This window comes from Scophthalmus maximus, chromosome 2 (assembly GCF_022379125.1).
Source record: "Scophthalmus maximus strain ysfricsl-2021 chromosome 2, ASM2237912v1, whole genome shotgun sequence".
Classification (NCBI taxonomy): domain Eukaryota; kingdom Metazoa; phylum Chordata; class Actinopteri; order Pleuronectiformes; family Scophthalmidae; genus Scophthalmus; species Scophthalmus maximus.
In genome coordinates this window covers 26,235,094-26,257,500 of record NC_061516.1, presented here as the reverse complement: position 1 = coordinate 26,257,500, position 22,407 = coordinate 26,235,094, and the positions used below count along the sequence as shown (strand labels likewise).

The 22,407-nt window shown below is 44.5% G+C and overlaps 3 protein-coding genes across 7 annotated transcripts in view; 2 read left to right on the top strand and 1 right to left on the bottom strand.

Annotated features, from left to right (window-relative positions):
* The window catches only part of apbb3 (amyloid beta (A4) precursor protein-binding, family B, member 3), a 9,872-nt gene extending 5,790 nt beyond the window's left edge, over positions 1 to 4,082 (bottom strand). Inside the window, exons 1-4 of one of the 3 annotated variants that reach the window (XM_035625863.2) lie at positions 3,680 to 4,082; positions 2,927 to 2,934; positions 2,007 to 2,466; positions 93 to 256 (exon numbers count right to left, since the gene is read on the bottom strand). In XM_035625863.2, the coding sequence (XP_035481756.2) occupies positions 93 to 256; positions 2,007 to 2,055 (213 nt within the window). In that variant the 5' untranslated portion in view covers positions 2,056 to 2,466; positions 2,927 to 2,934; positions 3,680 to 4,082. Of the gene's footprint in view, positions 1 to 92; positions 257 to 2,006; positions 2,467 to 2,926; positions 2,935 to 3,679 lie in introns of those variants that run through there. The other 2 variants (XM_035625864.2, XM_035625865.2) reach the window with 2 other exon arrangements.
* Positions 3,508 to 6,571, top strand: sra1 (steroid receptor RNA activator 1). 2 transcript variants are annotated; one of them, XM_035625866.2, is made up of 6 exons: positions 3,510 to 3,755; positions 4,419 to 4,529; positions 5,303 to 5,389; positions 5,513 to 5,673; positions 5,761 to 5,869; positions 5,959 to 6,571. In XM_035625866.2, exons 1-6 carry the CDS (start codon positions 3,719 to 3,721, stop codon positions 6,213 to 6,215), a joined length of 762 nt encoding a protein of 253 aa, XP_035481759.1. In that variant the 5' UTR covers positions 3,510 to 3,718; the 3' UTR covers positions 6,216 to 6,571. The 2 variants fall into 2 exon arrangements, with proteins under 2 accessions (XP_035481760.1, XP_035481759.1); XM_035625867.2 differs by lacking the exon at positions 5,303 to 5,389 and having other exon boundaries at positions 3,508 to 3,755.
* Positions 6,572 to 8,862: 2,291 nt separating this feature from the next.
* Positions 8,863 to 20,708, top strand: camk2a (calcium/calmodulin-dependent protein kinase II alpha). 2 transcript variants are annotated; one of them, XM_035625862.2, is made up of 18 exons: positions 8,863 to 9,198; positions 10,565 to 10,659; positions 11,420 to 11,479; positions 12,794 to 12,848; positions 13,032 to 13,097; positions 13,194 to 13,266; positions 13,568 to 13,670; positions 13,845 to 13,928; positions 14,048 to 14,142; positions 14,295 to 14,417; positions 14,504 to 14,587; positions 14,687 to 14,729; positions 16,191 to 16,225; positions 16,387 to 16,435; positions 16,542 to 16,617; positions 16,780 to 16,874; positions 16,968 to 17,196; positions 17,294 to 20,708. In XM_035625862.2, exons 1-18 carry the CDS (start codon positions 9,137 to 9,139, stop codon positions 17,295 to 17,297), a joined length of 1,431 nt encoding a protein of 476 aa, XP_035481755.1. In that variant the 5' UTR covers positions 8,863 to 9,136; the 3' UTR covers positions 17,298 to 20,708. The 2 variants fall into 2 exon arrangements, with proteins under 2 accessions (XP_035481755.1, XP_035481754.1); XM_035625861.2 differs by having other exon boundaries at positions 16,950 to 17,196.
* The last annotated feature ends 1,699 nt before the right edge of the window (positions 20,709 to 22,407 follow it).

Below are 22,407 nucleotides of genomic sequence, written 5' to 3'. Positions count from 1 at the left end.
CGTGCTCTAACCCTGTTGTAATGTGTTGTCACGTGTTCCACCATGTTCTAATGTGATGAAACCTGTTCTAACGTGTTCCACCATGTCCTAACCTGTGTGTCGAGAGGCCGGGGCGTCCCAGTGAGGCTGGGGTGCTGCCACTGGGTGGTGCCGGTGGGAACGTGCCAGTAGTACGTTCCTGTGGAGTCTTTGATGGTTCTCCAGCCGGAGGGAAGGTCCGGGTCCGGCTGCAGGTTCTGGTCAGTCCAGATGTTGTCTGCAGAGACACGGAAACTGTCAACATGTGTCCTGCAGTGTCCACAGAAGTTCATGTTTCAGTGTAAATATGTGAATGTACAACGGAGAACGCCAGAGCTGCAGGTGCAGAGAAGCACTTGATCGGTTGAGCTTGATGATGATGATCTGCCTGTCAGACACTGTTCAGGGCATAAAAAACACTTCTCTCTGTAGAGTACATGTTTCTGAGGAAAGAAACATTAAATCATTTATCTTTACACATGTTTTGTTGACAAAATGTACAAGAGAGAGCGACAGAGTGATCAGACGAGTGGAAAGAGAGGAAACCAAAGAGGACGTGAATAATTAATAAGCCCTCAAAGATACAAGGTGCTGAATCAGCTGATTGTGAGACAGTGATATGACCGGGAAAAGAGGGGGGGGGGGGGGGGGGGGGGGTCAATACAGACTGACCAGCAGAATAAAGTAGAATAAAGTAGAGTCAGCTGTTGACGTACTGAGACACAGAGACACTCAGAACATCACACATCATCATCCTGCTCAGACTGTTGAAGGTCACGACCGTTTCCTCCGACTGTTCTTCACACCCTGACTCTCTGAGCGTCATCGACTGTGACTCCGTTCCACAGGTTTTCTCTCTCGGTCGTATCTGCAGCAAAAATGTTTTTATTACCTCCACCAAGGAGGTGATGTTTTCAGCTTTCTGTCCGTCTGTCAGTCAGAAGGATGAAAAACTCCTGCACAGATTTCCAGTAAACTTGGTGGACGGATGGCACATGGACCCAAGAAAGAATCCATCAGATGTTGGCATGGATCTGGACGAAGGGGCGGAGCCAGGGATTGTTTCCATCTCTTTCTTTAACAGCGTGAGACGGAACTTTTGTGTTTGTGTGTGTGTGTGTGTGTGTGTGTGTTCCTGTACTTCCGTCTTAGTGAGGCTCAGTTTGACCTTATATGCAATAGGACGTCATGTGACCGATGAAGGATCCAGTGACCTATAACAGGGTCACAAAGCTGCAACAGAACATTCACTGAGCCCCACCCCTCCTTTGTTACTGCGGCAACAGTGTCAGATTTCCTTCATAGATTTGTTTTTAGCACAACAGACGGGCCCCGGACATAAACAATACCAGCGTCTTATATTCAATCCGCAACGGATCCTCTTTCTTCATCCGTAGCTAACGAGCTAATGAAGCTAACATGATCTCCTTATCCTTGTTACCTGTTATATTTACTGTTTGTTTACAGTGTCTGACTCCTGAGTGTGTAAACGTACGAGCTGTATAGATTCTCACGAATCCCACAGTGAAATAAAACAAGTAGCATCTAATCCCACAATGCAATTCCCTGCTGAGCGTGTTAACACCAAATGAGGATGATCGGTGATTGACAGAAATCTGAATTTACTGCTCACGACTGCGTGTGTTACATATTTGGTAGCGAATTAAATATTCTTGACGGGCGGCATAGTGACTACTCTCAGGGTTAGTTTGTAGCTAGTAAGCTAATGGCTAATCTAGTCTTTTGTTTCAGTCGCACAAAAAATATCTGTCTACGTAACTCTTTTATTTTTTTACAGTATTCAACATCATGTCATTGAACAGTTCCTGAGGAAGGAGATCAAGCTAGCTAGCTTAGCACAACCATCCACTCCAACAACTGTTCCATGTTAGCGTTGTTATTAAGGGTGCCCGGGTCATTGGTGGACGGTCCTCATAAACCTGTGGACAACAGGGACCTGTGTTTTTGTGTGTGTGTGTGTGTCTTACCGTCATAGTTGACTATGATGATGGCCAACATGTAGTCCTTGCCCATCATGGTTCTGCCCTCCAACTTGTTTGTTCCAATCAGCTGATCACACACACACTAACACACACACACACACCGAGAGGCCCAGATAACAGACGTTAAAGCCTCCTGCTGCTCGTCTCTCTCTCTCTCCGTCTGTCTGTGTCTCTCAGTGTCTCTCGTCCCTCCGTCTGTCGACACCATCAGTCGTCTTCTCCTTCTTCTTCTCCTTTATCTTCTCTATGTCCCGGTGTTTTCTCTCTCTCTCTCTCTCTCTCGTCTCTCATTCGTCCGTCCTCTCCCTCACTCGTCCTCACTCGTCCTCTCTCTCTCCTCTCTGTCTGATGAAGGATGCTGTTCTCCTCCTCCTCCTCCTCCTCCTCCTCCTGCTGATGTCATCGCCCCCTCCCATCTCTAAGTCTCTGCCTCGCTCACCCTGCACTGCAAAATCATGACATTGAAATATGTTTTCACATTTAAAAACTCAGGGTTTCTCTACAATGTTCAGCAAATTAAACTCCAACGACAAACAATGTGCTCTTTATTCACTACATGACTTCATTGATAATCATATATATATATATATATATATATATATATATATATATATATATATATATATATATATATATATAATTCCCAGTGACATATTCCACAAGTTAATGTGACCTGAAACCTTGAATGTGTGAATATATAATACTGTAAGTTTCTCCAGCTGAGTCTGGCCTGTGATTGGACACAGACGATCACATGACATTAATATTCCCAGCTGACGCTCTCCAGAGGACAGACTGTGCCCGATGACGTCAAGGGAGCTGTGACACAGGCGGACACGTGTCCCGGAAATGCTCTGATGGCAGGGGGCGTGTGAAGCTAGACAAAACATTATAGGAAGTCAGACCTGTCCTCCTGCAAAGTAAGAGCAAAGAACAAAGGCCACTAACTGTTACTAATTATGTACAAAAAACACTGTATCTGAGTAGTATTATTACTGTTATTATAAAACAACTACTGGACAATGTCAAATTAACTAACTCAATTTTTATTTGTGATGCCCTTTCATATATCTGTTTACACTTTGACTTGATTTATCATATATGCATGTAATAAATTGAAACTTTAATAGATGACCCATCCTCAGATGAGGATTCCCAAAGTTAATCAATGAATGAGAAAATCATAAAGTAAATAAAAATGATTTAAAAAAAGAATCTTGCACTCTTGTAGATTTCATAAAATACAATCAATATTTTCTGAGAATGAAAATTAAAAACAAAAATTTGATAAAGTACAAAAGTACAGCGCATTGAACATATACGTGTGTGCGTGCGTGCGTGCGTGCGTGCGTGTGTGTTTGCGTATGTGTGTGTGTGTGTGTGTGTGTGTGTGTGTGTGTGTGTGTGTGAAACAGCTGTGAGGTCAGTCAATGTAAAATAAAAACAAGGTTAAAATACTCCCCTCTTATTTTGAAATAAAAGCGGAAGTCAGAGTGTCGCAGCATTTTTTACGTAGAAACATCCACAGGAGTCAACTGAACACTGTGATGTTCACTGCAGCTCGTTCTGTGTCTGTTGAACTAAATATTAAGTTGAAACACTACTGTTTCCGAAAAAGCCTTGGACGTTGTTTTTAGCATTAGCCTGAGCCTCCTCACCGGAAGAAGAAGAAGAAGAAGCTCTGGTGACTCGAGCCGATGGACTCCAACATGGACGACATGTACATGAAACCAGGTGAGAGTTTCCTTCACTCAGCAGCTCCGGACGCTGAAGAAATTCAAAAGGTTAATAATCCGAACGGAGTCTTGAATATGAAGCCGACGGTTCGGCTGCACCTGCTCGGGTCCTCCCGGAACTACAGCCAATGACGCACTTCATTCGAAAACTGACGATTAAAGTTTCTCCTAAGCCTCTTGACAATATTTAAATACTTTGTGTATATAAATTAAAGAATTGAATCATTATTCATATGTTGCTTTTAGTTTGGTATTAAAAAAAATCATTAAACACTTATTACTCAGGTACAAATGTGGTGTTTTCTACAGGCTGCCCACATGTTGTTTACTACATGACCGGAAGTTATGTGAACTCCAACGTCACAGCAGAAGATTGTGTGCGTTTGGGTTTTTCTCTCTCGTTTTTTTAATTCGGCGTACAGAGAAATCCACTAACTATTTACTGTACAGAGTTTAGATTTAACTAACCTGGTTCGTTCAATTAGAACTTGCTGATTTGTTTGTTCCACGTTCTTAAAAATAATCAATAAATTCTATAAAGTCTGGTTCGGAGCGTCGCACCTGAGTCTGGGATCTTTGATCAAGGTTCATGTTGGAGCTGAAAAGATTATTTGATTGAAAAATAATTGCAGCTATTCTAACGTGTCTGTGTGTTGCCAAGGTAACCAGGAGCGGGGTTGGAACGACCCCCCTCAGTTCTCCTATGGCCTTCAGATGGCCCGCGGACCACAGAGGAACCTCCTGAACAAGAGAGCAGCTCCACCTGCTTCAGGTAAAAACACACCTGTCCACATCTGTCCACACCTGTCCACACCTGCCCACATCTGTCCACACCTATCTACATCTGTCCACATCTGTCTACATCTGTCCACATCTGTCTACATCTGTCCACACCTATCTACATCTGTCCACACCTGTCCACACCTGCCCACATCTGTCCACACCTATCTACATCTGTCCACATCTGTCTACATCTGTCCACATCTGTCTACATCTGTCCACACCTGTCCACATCTGTCTACACCTGTCCACATCTGTCCACACCTGTCCACATTTGTCCACATCTGTCCACACCTGTCCACATCTGTCTACACCTGTCCATACCTGTCCACACCGGTCCACATCTGTCTACACCTGTCCACATCTGTCTACACCTGTCCACATCTGTCCACACCTGTCCACATTTGTCCACATCTGTCCACACCTGTCCACATCTGTCTACACCTGTCCATACCTGTCCACACCGGTCCACATCTGTCTACACCTGTCCACATCTATCTACGTCTGTCCACACCTGTCCACACCTGTCCACATCTGTCTACATCTGTCTACACCTGCTGAAAGTGTTTTGTGAATGCAGATTGGCTTTAAAGCAGAGCAGATCAAATTAAAATGTGATGTCACGGCATTTCAGCCAATCAGACATGGCTACATACAGACAAACAGAGAGCTTTTCTTCTGGTCTGTTGTGGATCAGGACCTGAACCACGTCTCAGTCCCTGATTCTGTAATTTCTCAAACATCTTGTCTCTGATTGGTATCCAGGTGCAGGAGCTCCGCCCCCTTTCTCTCCTTCCCCCAACCCTCTGTCTCCCCCCCGGTGTGGTGTAGCCCCGCCCCCTCTGCACACGGGTACGTTTTTTCATTGGTCGAGCAGCACAGTGGAGGAGAGCCACTGTCATCACGTTTGGCAGCAGAAGCTCATTTCAAGTTTTTTTGTTCTTAAATTCTTCCGTGTCGCTGACTTCATCGCAGCTCCACCTCCACCTGGCTGCATGGCAACGCCTCCCCCTCCCTCAGGACCAATAAGAAGTCAGAAGGAGGCTGAGAGCAGCCAACCAGAGAGCGAGCCTGATGTGCAGGCAGTGGTACTGGTGTTGAAGCGAGCGTTGGCTGCCTGCAGACGGACAGTCAGAGTAAGTTTAAATCACTTTACACAAAGCAGACATTCTCCTTCACAACAGGGGTCCAGAATTGAAGTGTGACGTTTGACCTGTCTGCAGGATCAGGTGTGTAATGATGTGGAGAAGAGGCTCCGCCTCCTGGAGGATGGTTGGAGGTCAGGTCGACTGAGCCTACCTGTCAGGAGACGCATGGACGCCTTGGCACAGGGTACCTGTCTCATCGCATACCAGTCTGTCTTTCTGTCTGCCTGTCTGTCTCCGTCTACCTGTCTGAATACCTGCCTGTCTGTCTCTCAGAGCTGCAGGCGTGTCACTGGGACACGGCGGATGAGATCCATCGCTCTCTGATGGTCGATCATGTGACCGAGGTCAGTCAGTGGATGGTCGGGGTGAAACGACTCATCTCTGAGACCCGAAATCTGAGTCCAGAACTCCTAGAGCCTCTTCATTACCCAGCAGAACCAGTCCAGGACCCTACAGAACCAGACCAGGACCCTACAGAACCAGACCAGGACCCTGCCGAACCAGTCCAGGACCCAGTGTCCCCATCCTGACTCACCAACAGGTGTCCTTCCTCTCTTGACTAACTTGAACTCCTTGAACCAACCCCAGGACTCGGGAAGGGGTTCAGAGGGTCAAAGGTCAGTCTGGACTCCAGGCTCTGCACCACGGACCGTGGAAATTAACAGCAGGACTCTGGAATTTAGAATCTGAACAACAAACTTTGGACTTTAGACTACCTGAACCTCGGAACTTCTGGACCCCTTGACCTTAGTTAGAGTTAGATCCACCAATCACGTCAGAGCGTCCCTGCAGGAACAGTAAGGCTCCGGTCAGTGAATCACAAACTGTTTTTTAGTTAATCAGGAACAAACTGTTGATGATAAATAATAAATCCTGTTCTCTCTGATTCTCGTCTGAGTGTTTTTATTCTTCAGGACCAGGATCCTGAGAGACCCGAACCCGACCCTGGTCCCGTTTCATTGGCTCTTCGGTCAAATGAGATGTTTCATATAACACGTTTACAACAAGTTCCTGGAGTTTTTAATCCTGCTGAAAAACAAACAAACAAACAAACCTCCTCGATGGAGATAATAAACTCTTCTCCATGAATCTTTTGATATGAATGTGTGAACATCTGCCTCGGCCTGTTGTTAATCATCTTAATTTATTAAAATCTCTAATAAATCTATAAATACATCTTACCTATGTCTGAGGAAGAGGCAGGTGTGAATATCCAGCTTTACACAATTAGAATGAGTCTAATATGTTAATTCATATGCAACATGATATAAAGTCTTTAGAGTTTAAATGTGTTCAAGTATTTTACGTAAATATAAATAATGTAAAATGTCTGTCTGCAGTGTTGACGTGTGACCAGCAGGGGTCAGCAGAGGATAGGTGTGTGTGTGTTTCATTAGACTTTGTGTGTGTGTGTGTGTGTGTGTGTGTGTGTGTGTGTGTGTGTGTGTGCGCGCTTGTGTGTGTGCGTGTGTGTTTGTGTGTGAGAAAGTGACTTCTTCTTCTCACTTGATCTTTAACGTCAGTAAACATTTTCCTGAGGAGTTTGTGGTTCAATCTCTAGTTTCAAGTCTTCTTCGACACATGATGTTCATTTTGTACATCATGGTTCATTTACAGTCACATAGACCATAAAGCTCTGTATGTATTAGGGTTGTGGCTACAGCGTGATTGGCAGCTGGTACAGTCCGACAGGTGCTGTACCAGCTGTCAGCAGAGATGATAATTATTATTATTATACTCACAAGAACAAGATGTTTTGGCTCGATGTGAAATTCAAGGCTCAATTATGTCAAAACTGTCTAAAGTCGCTGCAGGTAGACAGAGTCACACACTGACACAGCTGCACACGCTGCAGTCTTTGTTCCCAGACAGATCACACGCCACCATGTTGACTTCCCATCCCTGTGCTGCCTCCACACACTCGTACAACACACCATCACACAGACGAGGAGCTCAACGTGTGTCTGTAGTGACGTGGTGCAGCCTGTGGGAGGCGCTAACGGCCTGTTTCCCTCTGCTGGATCCTGACAAACGGTCGACTGTTGGAAACCAGACGTTTGAAACCAAACAGCTCCTCGACAGTTTCTCAGACGTTGGCAGCTTCCAGCCGAGCTCAGCCTGAACTCTGCTGACCAATCAGCTCCGCTGCGCGCCTCCTCCTCCTCCTCTCCAGGGACGAAGAGGAGGAGGAGGAGGGAGAGAGAGGCTCGAAAAGAGGAAACCCAGCAGAAAGATAAGTGACAGAAAGAAAGAGAAAGAAATAAACTTGTCCCCAGAAAGACAGACAAACCTGAAAATAAACCGAAAGAAAGAAAAGAATAAGAGAGCGGTCCCTCCCTCGTCCATCCCTCGTCCATCCCTCGTCTCTCCTCGTCCCTCCGGCCTCAGGTCGCAGAGACTGAAGAACAGAAAACAGAGAAGAAACAGCTGCAACAACACTTTCTTCATCAGCTGATCTTTATAACGTCTCAACAGTTTCTATCTGTTCAAATTCTAACATCTAGCACCAGAACCTCTAGAACCTGATGAGACCAACAGAACCTCAGAGATGATACGATCCCGAAGGTCGTCACATCACAATCTGAACCTTGTGGACAGGATCAACTCTGGTTTGTCCAACGCCCAGTGAGAACCTGTTTGACCTCCTGCTGAGGTCTGAAGTCCTGGTACCTGAGACCTCGGTCAGATACAACACACATGGAGACCGGACGGACCCTGGCCTGTCCAGGACTCCGCACAAGTAAACAGCTGGTCCACTGATCCAGGACCAGGACAGGATCCACATCCGCTCTGTCAGCAGTGATATTTGGATGTATTGGTAAATCAATATCAGTAGTATTGTATCAGGAGTATTAGTTGGACATTTTTTAGAATTAGTAGTAATACCAGTATCAGCAGTGATGATATTTGAAGTATTATCAGTGCAGTATGAGCTACTAGTATTTGCAGTTGTACTGTATTTTTTTGTCCCTGAATATTCTGCCGGAGCTGGCGGTGTTTGCAGTCTTACTTTCCAGCACAGACTGAGAGGATGTAGTTACCATGGCGACCGTGTATGTGTGTGTGTGTGTGTGTGTGTATGTGTATGTGTGGGGGTGTGTGGGTGGGTGGGTGTGTCTTGGCCTGTGATTGGCTGACAGGGGGAGTGGGCGGGCAGGTAGAGCGTCTGAAAGCGTCAGTCAGTCTCTCTCAGATCAGGACAGAGAGACGCTGCTCTCCTCACTGCTCTCAACATCATCCCTCCATCTTCTTCTTCCTCCTCCTCCTCCTCCTCCTCCTCTTCCTCTCTCTCTCCATCTTTCTTCTTCTCCTTCTGACTTCTCTCCTCCACCCTGCGCACACAGACACACAGATAGACGGGTCTAACTCTTGGCCTTCATCACCACCACCATCATCATCCTCAGAGGAACACGGACAGGGAGCCCCCTGACCCTCGCCCTGCCGGGTCACCATGGCAACGGTCATCTGCACTCGTTTCACCGAAGAGTTTCAGCTGTACGAGGAGCTGGGCAAGTGAGTATTACCATCATCATCATCATCATCATCATCATTGTGCCTGTATCCCCATAAGTTTTCATTCGTTTTTGTATAATTGATATTTGACAACAGCAACATTTTATATTGTTTTAATATTTTCTACATAATTCTCATTTGTATATTTCTGTAAACTGTTATATTGATAACATCCTGCTGAAGTGTGGGCTCAGCATTTTGATTAATATTATAAATATGTTTATTTCATGTCTATTTCATATTATCTCTTTTGTAAATGTTTTATGGTCATCAAAAAATTACACTGTAATTCTCCAACTCACAGTTTGTCCCTTTACGAAATTATTACTTTCATTTTTTGAATTTGAATTAAAAAAATTATGATTTATGAGGTTTTTAGTGACATTTGTATATTTCCCTCTTAATTATTAAAAACACCAGTCACATCAATATTTGTTATAACTTCAATGGGTTTGTGATTTAGAATCATTTATAGATTATGGATTGTATTGAAGATCAGCCTTTGCTAGATGGATGGATGAATGCGAGACCTCCCTGACCCCGTCCCACTCATCGCCCACACACACACACACACACACACACACGCGCACACACACACACACACACACACACACACACACACACGCGCGCGCGCGCGCACACACACACACACGCGCACACACGCACACACAAGCACAATGCCAGGTCTCTTACATAATGTGATGGTGGGAGGAAGAGCAGCTTTCATAAGAAACACACTCAGGAAGCTTCTCTGCGGTTACAGTTCTACAGACATTATTACATTATTATTGATGCTTTATCATCAATATCATTATTGATCGCGATGGAATGGAATCAAGAGTGATTCTCTGAACACTTGAGGAGGAGATAAACTCTGGCTCTTACATTTCCCACAAGAAATCTGGGCAGTGTCTTTCAATACAGCCTCAGTACTACTAGTAGCAGTGAATATTACAAGTAGGAGGAGAAGTACTTATAGCATTTAGTAGTAATATTTTCAATAGTGATACCACAGGTTGTAATAAGTAGTACTGGTGGCAGGCGTAGTATAAATCTTTGCAGTAACAGTACCATAAATATTAGTGCTGTTAGCAGTAGTAGTAGTAATCTTTGCAGTAGTAGTAATGTTAACATTAGCAGTGCTAGCAGTAGTTGGAGTAATAATAATAATCTTTGCAGTAGCAGTAGTATTAAGATTAGCTGTATTAGCAGCAGTAGTAATCTTTACAGTCACAGTAGCATTAACATTACATATTAGTACAAACTAGTATTAGCAGTAGTAATAACTGTAGCAGCAGTATTTTCAGTAGTAGTCGCAGTCAAAATGTTGAACGTTGTAAATCGGTTCCTCCTGCTGTGTTTCCAGGGGAGCGTTTTCGGTGGTGCGGCGCTGTGTGAAGGTGCTGTCAGGTCAAGAGTACGCCGCCAAGATCATCAACACCAAGAAACTGACTGCCAGAGGTGAGCACCTGGGAGGGGGCGGGGCTGACAGGTGAGACGACGGGTGACTGACAGGTGAATGTTCTCGTTGTCCCCTGGGGGGGGGGGGGGGTCCTGAAGTACAGCTGTGATGTTATTGGTTGGAAAACATGTTTTTCTCACCATGATTGTGTTGAAATTTGACCTTTGACCAACAGTTAAGCGTAAGTATTCATTAAAAATAAACTAAAGATTGGGGAAAAAAATCCTCATAAACACACACACACGTAGACACACACATACACACATACACACACACGTACACACACACGTACACACATACACACACACAAACACACAAACACTCTATGGACCTCTTATACATTTCAGTAGATTTTTTTTCTTCAGATCACTTTTCTGATTTTGAGATTTCCTTCTGTTGCCTAGCAACACCCTCAAAAGTTAACAAAATGTGTGTGTGTGTGTGTGTGTGTGTGTGTGTGTGTGTGTGTGTGTGTGTGTTCATAAAAGCAAAAACACCTCATCAACCTTGTGACATCACATCCACGTGACATCATCGTGCTCTGCTGCCGTTAATAATAAAATTCATTAGTTCTTGCTGAGAAACATCAACGTCGGTGATTAAAGTGTCTATTGTTCATCTAGTTCATTCTTTAACCGTCAAACATATTCACTCTCGCGCCGATAACTGAGATGACACCTCCGAATATTATTATGATGTCATACATTGAGTCTCTGTCTGTCTGTCGTCAATAATCGATCACTGTATTTGTTACGTCAGATCACCAGAAGTTGGACCGTGAAGCTCGGATCTGTCGTTTACTGAAACATCCCAACATCGGTGAGTAAAACTTCATGTACTACAAATACTGCAGTTATTACTATTGTCAGTACTACTTCAAACACACACTGCTACCAATACTACTGCTACTTATACTGATGATGATGATGATGATGATGATAAGGATAATGTTGGTGGTGATGATGATAATACATCATATGTATTTGGGCGTTGACAGCTGGTGCCGTCCAATGGGTGCAGGTGTTGGTGGGCGTGCAGGGGCCGAGCTCTCGGTCAGGCCACACCCTGCACTTCTTCAAACATGATTACTTCTGGTTTTTTTAAAAAACAAAATGGCACCGGACAAAATGCTAAACTGGAGGCTTCGACACATCAGTTGACAAACCAGTGAGACGTGATGGCGAATTGATGGTTCAAACAGATACAGTAAAGTACCAGTGACCATCACTTCCTTTGGTTTAATTCACAATAAAAGCCCAACACAGTTGAGCGGGAAGCTTTTGGCTTCAGATCAAGGTGGATTAAATCTCAGACTGGAAACAACTGAACCAGAGTCTGGTGTTTAAACACGACCTGTGTAGCCACCCGGCCAATCAGCACGCTGCCGCTGAACTGAGCGTCCACAGTGCGCTGTGTGGGCAGGTGATGCTCTACAGTATCTGAGCGCTGTTACATAACCGTGTGTGCGCGTGTGTGTGTGTGTGTGTGTGTGTGTGTGTGTGTGTGTGTGTTGCTAGGCAACAGTGTCCTTAGGTGAAGGCAACAATACCCTCTTTCCTCCTACACACACACACTTGTACCTGTGTGGAAGCTCTCAGGAGGAAATAATCAGGTTTTCTCTCAAAACTCCTACACAGTACAGCAGTGGGAGCTGATCTGTGTGTGTTTGTGTGTGTGTGTGTGTGTGTGTGTGTGCGTGCGTGCGTGCATGCGTGTGTCTTGTTATACAGTATATAAAGAGCAGAACAGACCGAGTACTATTTACTAGATTAAAAGTACTGTTACCACATTGTTACTCGTGTCTGTCGTGCTGTGATCACTGTGATTTAATTGGTGTGTGCTTGTGTTAATACAAATGTGTGTGTGTGTGTGTGTGTGTGTGTGTTAGTGTGAGCCTCCTACACACTTTTAGATGAATCAATTCAACCTCTGCTCTCTGACCTGCAGTAAAACCCAGGAAGACGCGTTGGCCTGATATACAGTTAGCTTAGCACAAAGACTGGAAGCAGAAGGAAACTGCTAGCCTAGCTCCTAGCATCTGTACATGTTGCATGTGGTTGGCTAAGCAGCAGCTCAACGTTCCTGTACAGGTCACACCTTATTAATAAAGTTGTCTTTCTTCCTTTCTTTCAGTTCGGCTACATGACAGCATCTCAGAGGAGGCACATCATTACCTCATCTTTGACCTGTGAGTCTGTGATACCCCGTCTCACCCTGTGTGTCAGGCTACGCTGTGTCAGGCTACGTTGTGTCAGGCTACGTTGTGTCACATGGCATTTTCTATCAGTACCAGTTTTTGCCGTTTTGTGTGTCCGTGACACATGAAGTAAAACTGCTGTGTGTCCGTGTTGCGTCGTCTCCTCTGACTCAGGGTCACGGGTGGCGAGCTGTTTGAAGACATCGTGGCCAGAGAATATTATAGTGAAGCTGACGCCAGGTAGGAAAACAGTCACTCGGTGACACTGATGCTGTAACATACATGTGACACACACACACACACGACCTCTGACCTCTGACCTCTGTCTCTGAACAGTCACTGTATCCAGCAGATTCTGGAGGCGGTGCTACACTGTCACCAGATGGGCGTGGTCCACCGAGACCTGAAGGTCAGGTTCATGTTTGTTGTTTGTTTGTTGGTGGGGGCGGGGCCTGGGGAGAACTCTTTGGATGTGGATGAAGGATTTTTCCTTTTTCGACATTTTAGCATATGTTTCAGATCTTGATTAAAAAATCTGATTAATCTTTATATTTTTCATTTACGACCACGTTCTGCTGAGAGACATTTCTACTCCTTTTTGTTTTTATTGTCAGGTGTCAGTGTGAGCCTCTGGTTGTTAGCATTGCTAGCCTCTCCAATGAAAAGCAATGGGGGTGTTAGCGTGTTATGAATGTCTTCTGTGCCTCCAGCCAGAGAACCTGCTGTTGGCGTCCAAGTCGAAAGGAGCCGCGGTGAAACTGGCTGACTTTGGGCTCGCCATCGAGGTGGAGGGAGAGCAGCAGGCCTGGTTCGGTGAGACCTCACAGATACTGATACTGCAGTACTACTACGGCAATACTGCAGGACTACTACAGTAATACTAATGTGATTCAATGCTAGAGTTTTTTACTCCAAGATTTCATTTTAACAACCAGCTCTGTGTGTGTGTGTGTGTGTGTGTGTGTGTGTGTGTGTGTGTGTTTACAGGCTTTGCAGGGACTCCAGGTTATCTGTCTCCAGAGGTTTTACGGAAGGACCCGTATGGAAAAGCAGTGGACCTCTGGGCCTGTGGTCAGACTCTACTGACTCTACTGTCTCTACTGTCTCTACTGTCTCTACTGTCTCTACTGTGTCTCCTTCTGTCCTTGTTTGCTCTCCTCTCAGTCTGCCCTTGCTTCCTCCTCTCTCAGGTGTGATTCTCTACATCTTGCTGGTCGGTTATCCTCCATTCTGGGATGAAGATCAACATCGACTTTACCAGCAGATCAAAGCTGGAGCTTATGATGTAGGTCACATGACGCATCGCCTGCGTCACATGACTCCTCACTGGTTTCAAGTTTATTCACAGTACCTCTCCCTGATTCCTCTCATTGTCTCCTTCTCCTCTCCTTGTCTTCTGGTCTCCTCCTCATCTTGCCTCCTCTCCTCGTCTCCTAGTTTCCCTCTCCGGAGTGGGACACGGTGACTCCTGAAGCCAAAGATCTCATTAATAAGATGTTGACCATCAATCCGGCCAAACGGATCACAGCGGCCGAGGCGCTCAAACACCCCTGGATCTCTGTGAGTTTCTATGATCACAGTGAGTCACCTTCATCCTCACGATGATGACGATGACGACAATGATGATGATGTGTTTTTCCTCCCAGCATCGCTCCACGGTGGCGTCCTGTATGCACAGACAGGAAACTGTCGAGTGTCTGAAGAAGTTTAACGCCCGGAGGAAACTCAAGGTAAGCAGAGGTCAGAGGTCAGAGTGAGGTTTGTTTCATCAACAATATTTGGTCTAATCCTCAACCCCCCACCCCCAACCCCCTCTCCCCTTCCCTCAGGGGGCCATTCTAACCACCATGTTGGCCACGAGAAACTTCTCCGGTAAGATCACCAGCTCTTCTCTGTGTCCTGCCGGGGGTCAAAGGTCTCGTCATGTGTTGTGTCAGATTCACACTTCTCCAGGTGTAGAAGTGCGTGGCCACTTCTGATTGGTTGTCAGACAGTCACATGACCTGCTGTGAATCAAGGGGGTTTTGACCTGCGACCCGGCAGGTTTGTGTTCCGGTAGCTGACGGTTAAACAAGAGACTAACAGAGGATCGACCAATGAGCTGCAGGCTCACTGCCAATTAACAGATTAACACTGTGTGTGTGTGTGTGTGTGTGTGTGTGTGTGTGTGTGTGTGTGTGTGTGTGTGTGTGTGTGTGTGTGTGTGTGTGTGTGTGTGTTTGTGTGTGTGTGTGTGTGTTTGTGTGTGTGTGTGTGTGTGTGTTTGTGTGTGTGTGTGTTTGTGTGCAGCTGTTCAGGATACCACAGATCTATAAATAGCAGGGAAACCACCGATAGGCTGCGTCCACACTGAGGAGTTAAACCTGTTTGTGTGTGTGTGTGATCATCAGGGATCGAATGATTATTGATTAAAGTAAAAAATATTTTCAGGTGGAACTGGAAGATTAGCAACGCTTTGCCTTCACTGCTGAGTGGTTGAGTCATGACTGATGAGAACCAATCAGAGAAGAGAACATGGGGGCGTCTGCATCGTCGTTTACAAACGTTGTAAAGTTTCCGTCTGTCCAGACTAAAAAAGACAACCCAGAGTTTTCACACTGAAACGTGGACCAGCAACCGTTTCCACAAGTCTCTGATTCAGAGGCGGGAAAATCTCAGCGTTTTTAACATGTGTCTGTTCAGTGTGAACAGAACCAGAGGAATGTAGCAGAGCTGCTGCTCAAGTGGATCCTAAATGTGGCATCAGCTCTGAGAGCGAACGGAGAGCACGAGTCTGTCGCCTTCGACACACAGCCACAGACACACAGTCACAGAGACACTGACACAGTCACAGAGATACTGACACAGACACAGAGACACTGACACAGTCACAGAGACACTGACACAGACACAGAGACACTGACACAGACACAGACACACAGACACAGAGATACTGACACAGACACAGAGACACTGACACAGTCACAGAGACACTGACACAGACACAGAGACACTGACACAGTCACAGACACAGAGACACTGACACAGTCACAGACACACAGTCACAGAGACACTGACACTGAATTTATTTTTTTTAAACGTAGTCATTTCGTTTCCTCTCCTCTGTAAACTTCTTTTATTTCTTTTTTAGTTTTTTTTTTCATCTGGAAGCTTTTATTTTGACACTTTTCGTACTTCTGGAATCAGTTTTTCTACTTTCTACAGTTTCTTTTATTTTGAAGTGTGTCCTGCCGCAGGTTGTCGGCACGATGCCGTCTCTCCTCTTCTCTGCCTTTGTTCCTTTCTTCCTCACTCTGCTGCTTCTCTGTCTCCTCATGCTCATCCCTCGCTCAGGAGGAAAGAGCAGCAAGAAGAACGACGGCGTCAAGGTGAGAGCTTCATCGTCAGCAGCATCATCATCATCATCATTATTATTCAAACCTGCATGTTGTAAAATCCTGATGATCTGAGTTTAACTGTGAGCAAACTCTTTTTATTCAAAACTGAACAACACAGACATGATTCACTGTCACTCATTGTTTTGTTGTAGGAATCATCTGAGAGCACGAACACAACCATAGAGGACGAAGACACCAGAGGTACACACACACACACACACTCACACACACACACACGCACGCACACACAAGCTTCTAACCTGTCTCTCTCTCTCTCTGTCTGTCTGTCTGTCTATCTGTCTGTCAGTGAGGAAACAGGACATCATTAAAGTGACAGAGCAGCTCATCGAGGCGATCAGCAATGGAGACTTCGAGAGCTACACGTATGTAGCGCTCTTATTGTGAAAGTCTTCCTACAGCATTCGTAAACTGTAAAAACCTGTGGCCCCTCATGTCTGTCCTCTCAGTATTACCTGTCCGTCTCCACAGTATTACCTGTCTGTCCTCTCAGTATAACCTGTCTGTCCTCATGTCTGTCCCCACAGCAAAATGTGCGACCCAGCCGTGACGGCGTTTGAACCGGAGGCGTTGGGGAATCTGGTCGAAGGCCTGGACTTCCACCGCTTTTATTTTGAAAACTGTGAGTAGAAGCGCACTTCCCCGTGCTGTCATGGTGACGGTGACGTGGCAGGCGTCTCACCCGTCCAGGTAACAGCCTCTGTGTGTCCCTTAGTGTGGTCAAAGAACAGCAAGCCCGTCCACACCACCATCCTGAACCCCCACATCCACCTGGTCGGGGAGGAGGCCGCCTGCATCGCCTACATCAGAGTGACGCAGTACATCGACGCCAACGGGACGCCACGCACCGCCCAGTCTGAGGAGACCAGGGTGTGGCACCGCCGCGACGGGAAGTGGCAGATCGTCCACTTCCACCGCTCAGGCTCCGCCTCCACGCTCAACAAGTAAGAACGAGGTCAAGGGTCATGTGTAACCATGTGTTCGTGATCAGTGTTGTTGTTTATAGATAATTAATAAAACCATCCCCCCCCCCTCCCCCAGCTAACTTCCAGAGTGGGCGGGTCTTTTGATGGAGCCACCATCGCCTTGACAACAGATTGATTGACAGCAGCAGGCCAGGCGTGACTTTGTTCGAGAAGTTTGACAAACACCATACGCAGGAGGAGACAATGGGCCGGGCCAGAAAGCCTTGTAGTCCTGCAGTGAACTGCAAAATCAGTCAATCAATCGATCAATCAATCTTTCAATCAATCAGCCAATCAGCTTCCTCTAATCAGCTTAACAAAGCAGGGCAGATGAATGTGTGGAAACCTCGTATCTCTCCTCTCAACTCTTTTAAAGAAGATTTATGAACTGAAACATTATTAGTTAATATTCAACCTATGATAAATAATAACAATAATAATAACGAAGTTAAGGTGAAAAAATATGATTTAGGTTAAATTTGTTTTTTCTGCTTCAGGTAAGAAGTTATTAAAGAATGACGCCATCTTAAATGTTATGGTGATAATATTATTAATAATGTTATGGTTGATTAAAATTTCTAGGTTAATTATTGGATTCTGAAATATTTTTCTGGGAATATTCTTTTGTATGAACCAGTTACCATGAAAATCACTTCAAATCTGCTGTAACGTTTCAGTTCAGGTGGAAACTTTAAGTTTCTGTGTTGCTTATAGATCAGGGATCAATCAATGAGTCAATAATTAATTAATAGATGACAAATCATTAAAGGGATTTTAATGATATAATGATAAATAATTTTCACCTTAATTGAAAAGTAAGTTGTTTTTTCAAATGTCACAGTCAGAGCAGTTGAATATTTGCTCGTTTCCTGGGAGATACGAGATTTCCGCCGGAAAGTAAATACGACAATATATCAAAAAAAATCATATTATATTTATACACTGAGACCAAGGGTCACCATGGTTACTAGTAAATGATTTCGACCCATTCTCTTATGAACACATCCAGGGCTTTGAATTTTTTCACGTTTTACATATCAGATTAATTGATCAATAATATTTTCTCTGGAATCATAGCTGCTACCCTGATCACAACGTGCTCACGTGGAACAGAAAAAAGTTCTATCTCAATATAATCAAGTTGTGATGATTGGGCGTAAAACGACAAACAGCGGCTCTGTGCCTCTTTACGTTTTATGATGCAACAGGCTCAACGTAATATTTCATGTTGTATGAGCAGGAAAACGCTGAAAACACGTCGACGATGAGGTTCGGACGTACACGACTCATCTTCTCTGCTTCCATCAGGGTCGGAGAGCTGCAGACGCTTCCACCGCTCTCCGCCCTGCGATCTTCCATGAACAGCCACGCCTCCACGCAGACCAGTTGCCCCGCCCCCTAACCCCGCCCCCGCCAGCTGACCTGACGAGGACGACCTTTACCTGGTACCACCGAGAGAATTTGTCGATGGCCGACAGAGAAAACTAAATGTGTCGGGTCGAGTTTAGAAAATGTTTGAGGTTGAAGAGCAGCAGGAGGAAGGAAGGAGGAGCTAAGGATGAAGGAAAGGAAAGAAGGAAAGAGTTAGTTCATTCTATTTAATCACCGAAATCCATGTGATTGAGGTAAAACACCTTAAAGTCAATGAAACTGATGATAATTATCATTAAATATCAATATTTTTATTGATGACGTTATTGATCACATGCAACAGAATGTGACTGGAAGAAAAATGTTTCTACTCTCAAACTTCCGTCAGCCAATCAGAATCACTGACACCGTCACCTGTCACCATCAGCCGCAACGAGCTCGTCATGTACGGAGTCCCCGCAGGGACAAAATCAAATGTCATAATGACCATGTGACTTTTAATCTTTACACTTAGACAGAAGCTGACGTTTGATCACAGACAATCAGATCTATTGATCAGATTTAAACCATTTCAGATATAAAATTCAATTACTGAAATGTTCATATAGAGAAAAATGATCTGGATTTGTACAAATAATATGAGACGTGAATCTATACAATTTTTGTTAATACTGAATTCATAAATTTGAGATTTCAGGGAACCTGTCAGTTTTGTCCCTCCCGGGACTCCGTAGGATGTGACTGTGGCGTTCCCGTGGTGCTGGTCTGTCGGAGGCCCGTCGCTGTGTCAAACCTCATATCTCTCTCTTTGTTTTCGTTCGGAGCCTTAATGATGTAATAACTTATTCAACGTTTAAACTTGAGATTGTGAAGTGAAACTTGAACCAGCTTCTACTCGACCGCGTGGTCGTTGAATCTCATTCCAGGCGCTGTGAGGATTTTGTGGTGATGGCCGTGTTTTAGAAAACGTTAGATTTTTTGGACTGGACGTCTGTACAGAGCGTTGTGTTTCTTCTTCCTCTTCAGTGACGTGTTTACTCTCCGTACAGGTTCTGTGATGCATGCCGGACGTTGTGCTTCATGCTTCGGTTTTAGGTCTCGGTGGCGTTTTTTCCCGCCGTTCGCAGCTTGTCACTTCGTTTCCCGCTCTCCGGTGACTCGACTCGGACTTGTTAGCTTCGTTAGCATTCCTCACCGGGAGCAGTGGTGTGCGCTAGCCGCGAGCTAACAAAGACCACCTGTGGTGCCGACTTTGATATTCTGCCACTTTTAAACCCGTTGTGTTTTGTCTCACGAGCTTCAATCTTTTTACCGTCGGGAGAATGTAGAACTTTGTACGATCAGATTCTTTAATATGACGATATATGATTATTCTCAGTAAATCACGTTTGGATATTTCAGATCTTTTTAATGTTTGAATCAAACTTCCAGTGCTATGACGTTGTGAATCACCCTGTACAGAGCACGCTGTGTTTTATTAGCTTTAATATTTTTATTAGTATGATGTTGGTGACACACGTTCCCCTAGCAACCGCTGAATGTGTTCGCCACAGCGCCGCCTCCCTTCATTTTACTTGACATCTCGGTGCCATTTGGCGTCCCGGCTCAACAACTGGGGAGGCTGAATATCAGCTCTTTGCTAATGCTAACGCTAACGGACTGTAGTCTTTCAGGTTTCAGGTCATTTTCAAAATGACTACTTCTCCAGAATTTACTTAACAATTCTCTTATGAAAACCAAATATTATCACCATAAAGTTTGATTTAAATTCAATTAAGTGATTTTTTAAATTTTTATTTTTATTTAGGTTTTCAATTTTTTGGGTACATGTTTGCTGTAAAGTGCCGGTGATGTCAGCAGAGGGGAACAAAAGAGCTATGTTTAAATCTGTTCTCCACGTTCATGGTTCATGCATCTTGTTTTCTCGATGTCGTGCCAAACCGCTTGTTTCTTCAGAAAACAGGAAGTAGAGCCTTCACTCCGGTTCCCCTTGATTTAAAGCTACAGTGTGTAATATTTAGAAGAACTTATTCACAGCAATTGAATATATTGTCCATAACTATGTGTTCATATATGTATGATCATCTCTGAATGAGTTAAATATAGTTCCATGAGGTGGACCCGACCTCCGTGTGAGTCTCCATGTTTCTATGTTGTGTTGAATACAGTTGTTGAAGTAAGCGGTCCAAATACGTCGCATTCACGTCTAATTTTCAGTCACTGCCGGAAACCAGAAATGGAATCAGCGGTGCGCCGCCATAAAGTGTCCCCTGTCGGTCGCTCAGTTGGTTGCGGTTTGCAACTTTACCACCAGATGCCACCAGAAAATTACAAAAATCACACACTGGGGCTTTAAAGTAGAGTAATGTTAATAGTTTGTTTCTTTTTGCTTTGGGTGTTTCTCAGGTTTCATTGTGTAAAGTTCTTTGCTCTCTCTGAAGGAACTCGTCGTTTGCACCATGTGCACCAAGAGAACCGGTTTACACGCAGGCTTCTTTTTTTTCCTTCTCAGCTGACCCCCTGAGGCCTCTGTAGTGCGATGTCAAAGTTTTGGGGGAGAGTTGCTAGGTAACAGTGGTGTCTTGACTCCTGACTGACTGTGACTCAGCTCCTCCTCCGTGTCCAGTGGGAATCCAAATGGCACCTGCAGAGTGAATGTTTTCTACAGTCGAGCAGTCTGTGTTTTCTAAAGCAACACCTCCTCTTTGACCTTCTACGACACTTGAAAGTATTATTCGTTAGCAGTGGGGACGCTGATCGTCCTGGTGAATATCTAAGATGTCTTTTTTTTTAAATAAATGTTTTTGGTGTTTTTAAAACGCTTGAAACTGAAGAATTCATCTTGAAGCAGACGCTCACGTTGTTCCTCTGAACAGATCGCTACGATGTTTAAGCAGCGACTTTTAAAGCTTCAGTTCAAACGGTCTGTTCCGGGCAGTGAGACAGTTTCCTGTCGGACGGGTGAACAGGAAGCGTTTCTCATCGGCGTGACGGGAAACAGCAGGACACATTTAGCGCTGTTAGCAAATCCTTCGCTTTCAATAGCTAACGTGCTAATTTGTGGCTAGCAGTCATTGGTTACAGTTTGGAATGCAAATGATGTTAGCGAGCTAATGAACCATTTCCAAGGAAAAGTTGATGAACTGATACATGAAGACTGATATTACACCTTGAGGTTCAAATTCATATGCTAACGTGAGCTGTAAAAAGAGCCTACAACCAAAAAGGTGTAAATTCTTTTGGTTTATAGATTTAGTCCTCATCTGTGTCAGATTTTCTTTTGTTCGTTAAACTACTGGACCTTTGACCCTCTGGTTAAACTGAAGCTCCTCCTCTCGCTGAGTCTTTGAGGTTTTGCTTCCAGAATCAAAAGTAATGTTGAAAATATAAATTTTTTCAAAAACATTCAAGCATTAATACCGTAAACAGTCATGTTTTAATGTCTTGATGTTTTCTGTCTATTGAAGTAAAACCAAACTATGTCCTTGCTGTTTCCCATCTGCAATGGTCACGCTTTGAAAAAACAAAACAATAATTAACGATCAATAATCGGCTCCTCCACATCACTCAGCTTCTTCTACTATGATGGATATTGTTGTGTATTAACTGGACTAATGCTGCATGCTCAGTGTGTAACTGTGTGTGAGAGAGTGACTTGATGAATCTCTTTTCTTTTCTCGACTAGTTTCTTCTTCTGGATTGTGTTCATGTAAATAAACTGAGGTGGTCGAATGCTGCTGTCTGATTGGTCTCTTCTCACCTTTGTTCTGTCTGACTTGTTATTAAATGTTATTATGTCATCCAATAAAGTTAAAAACA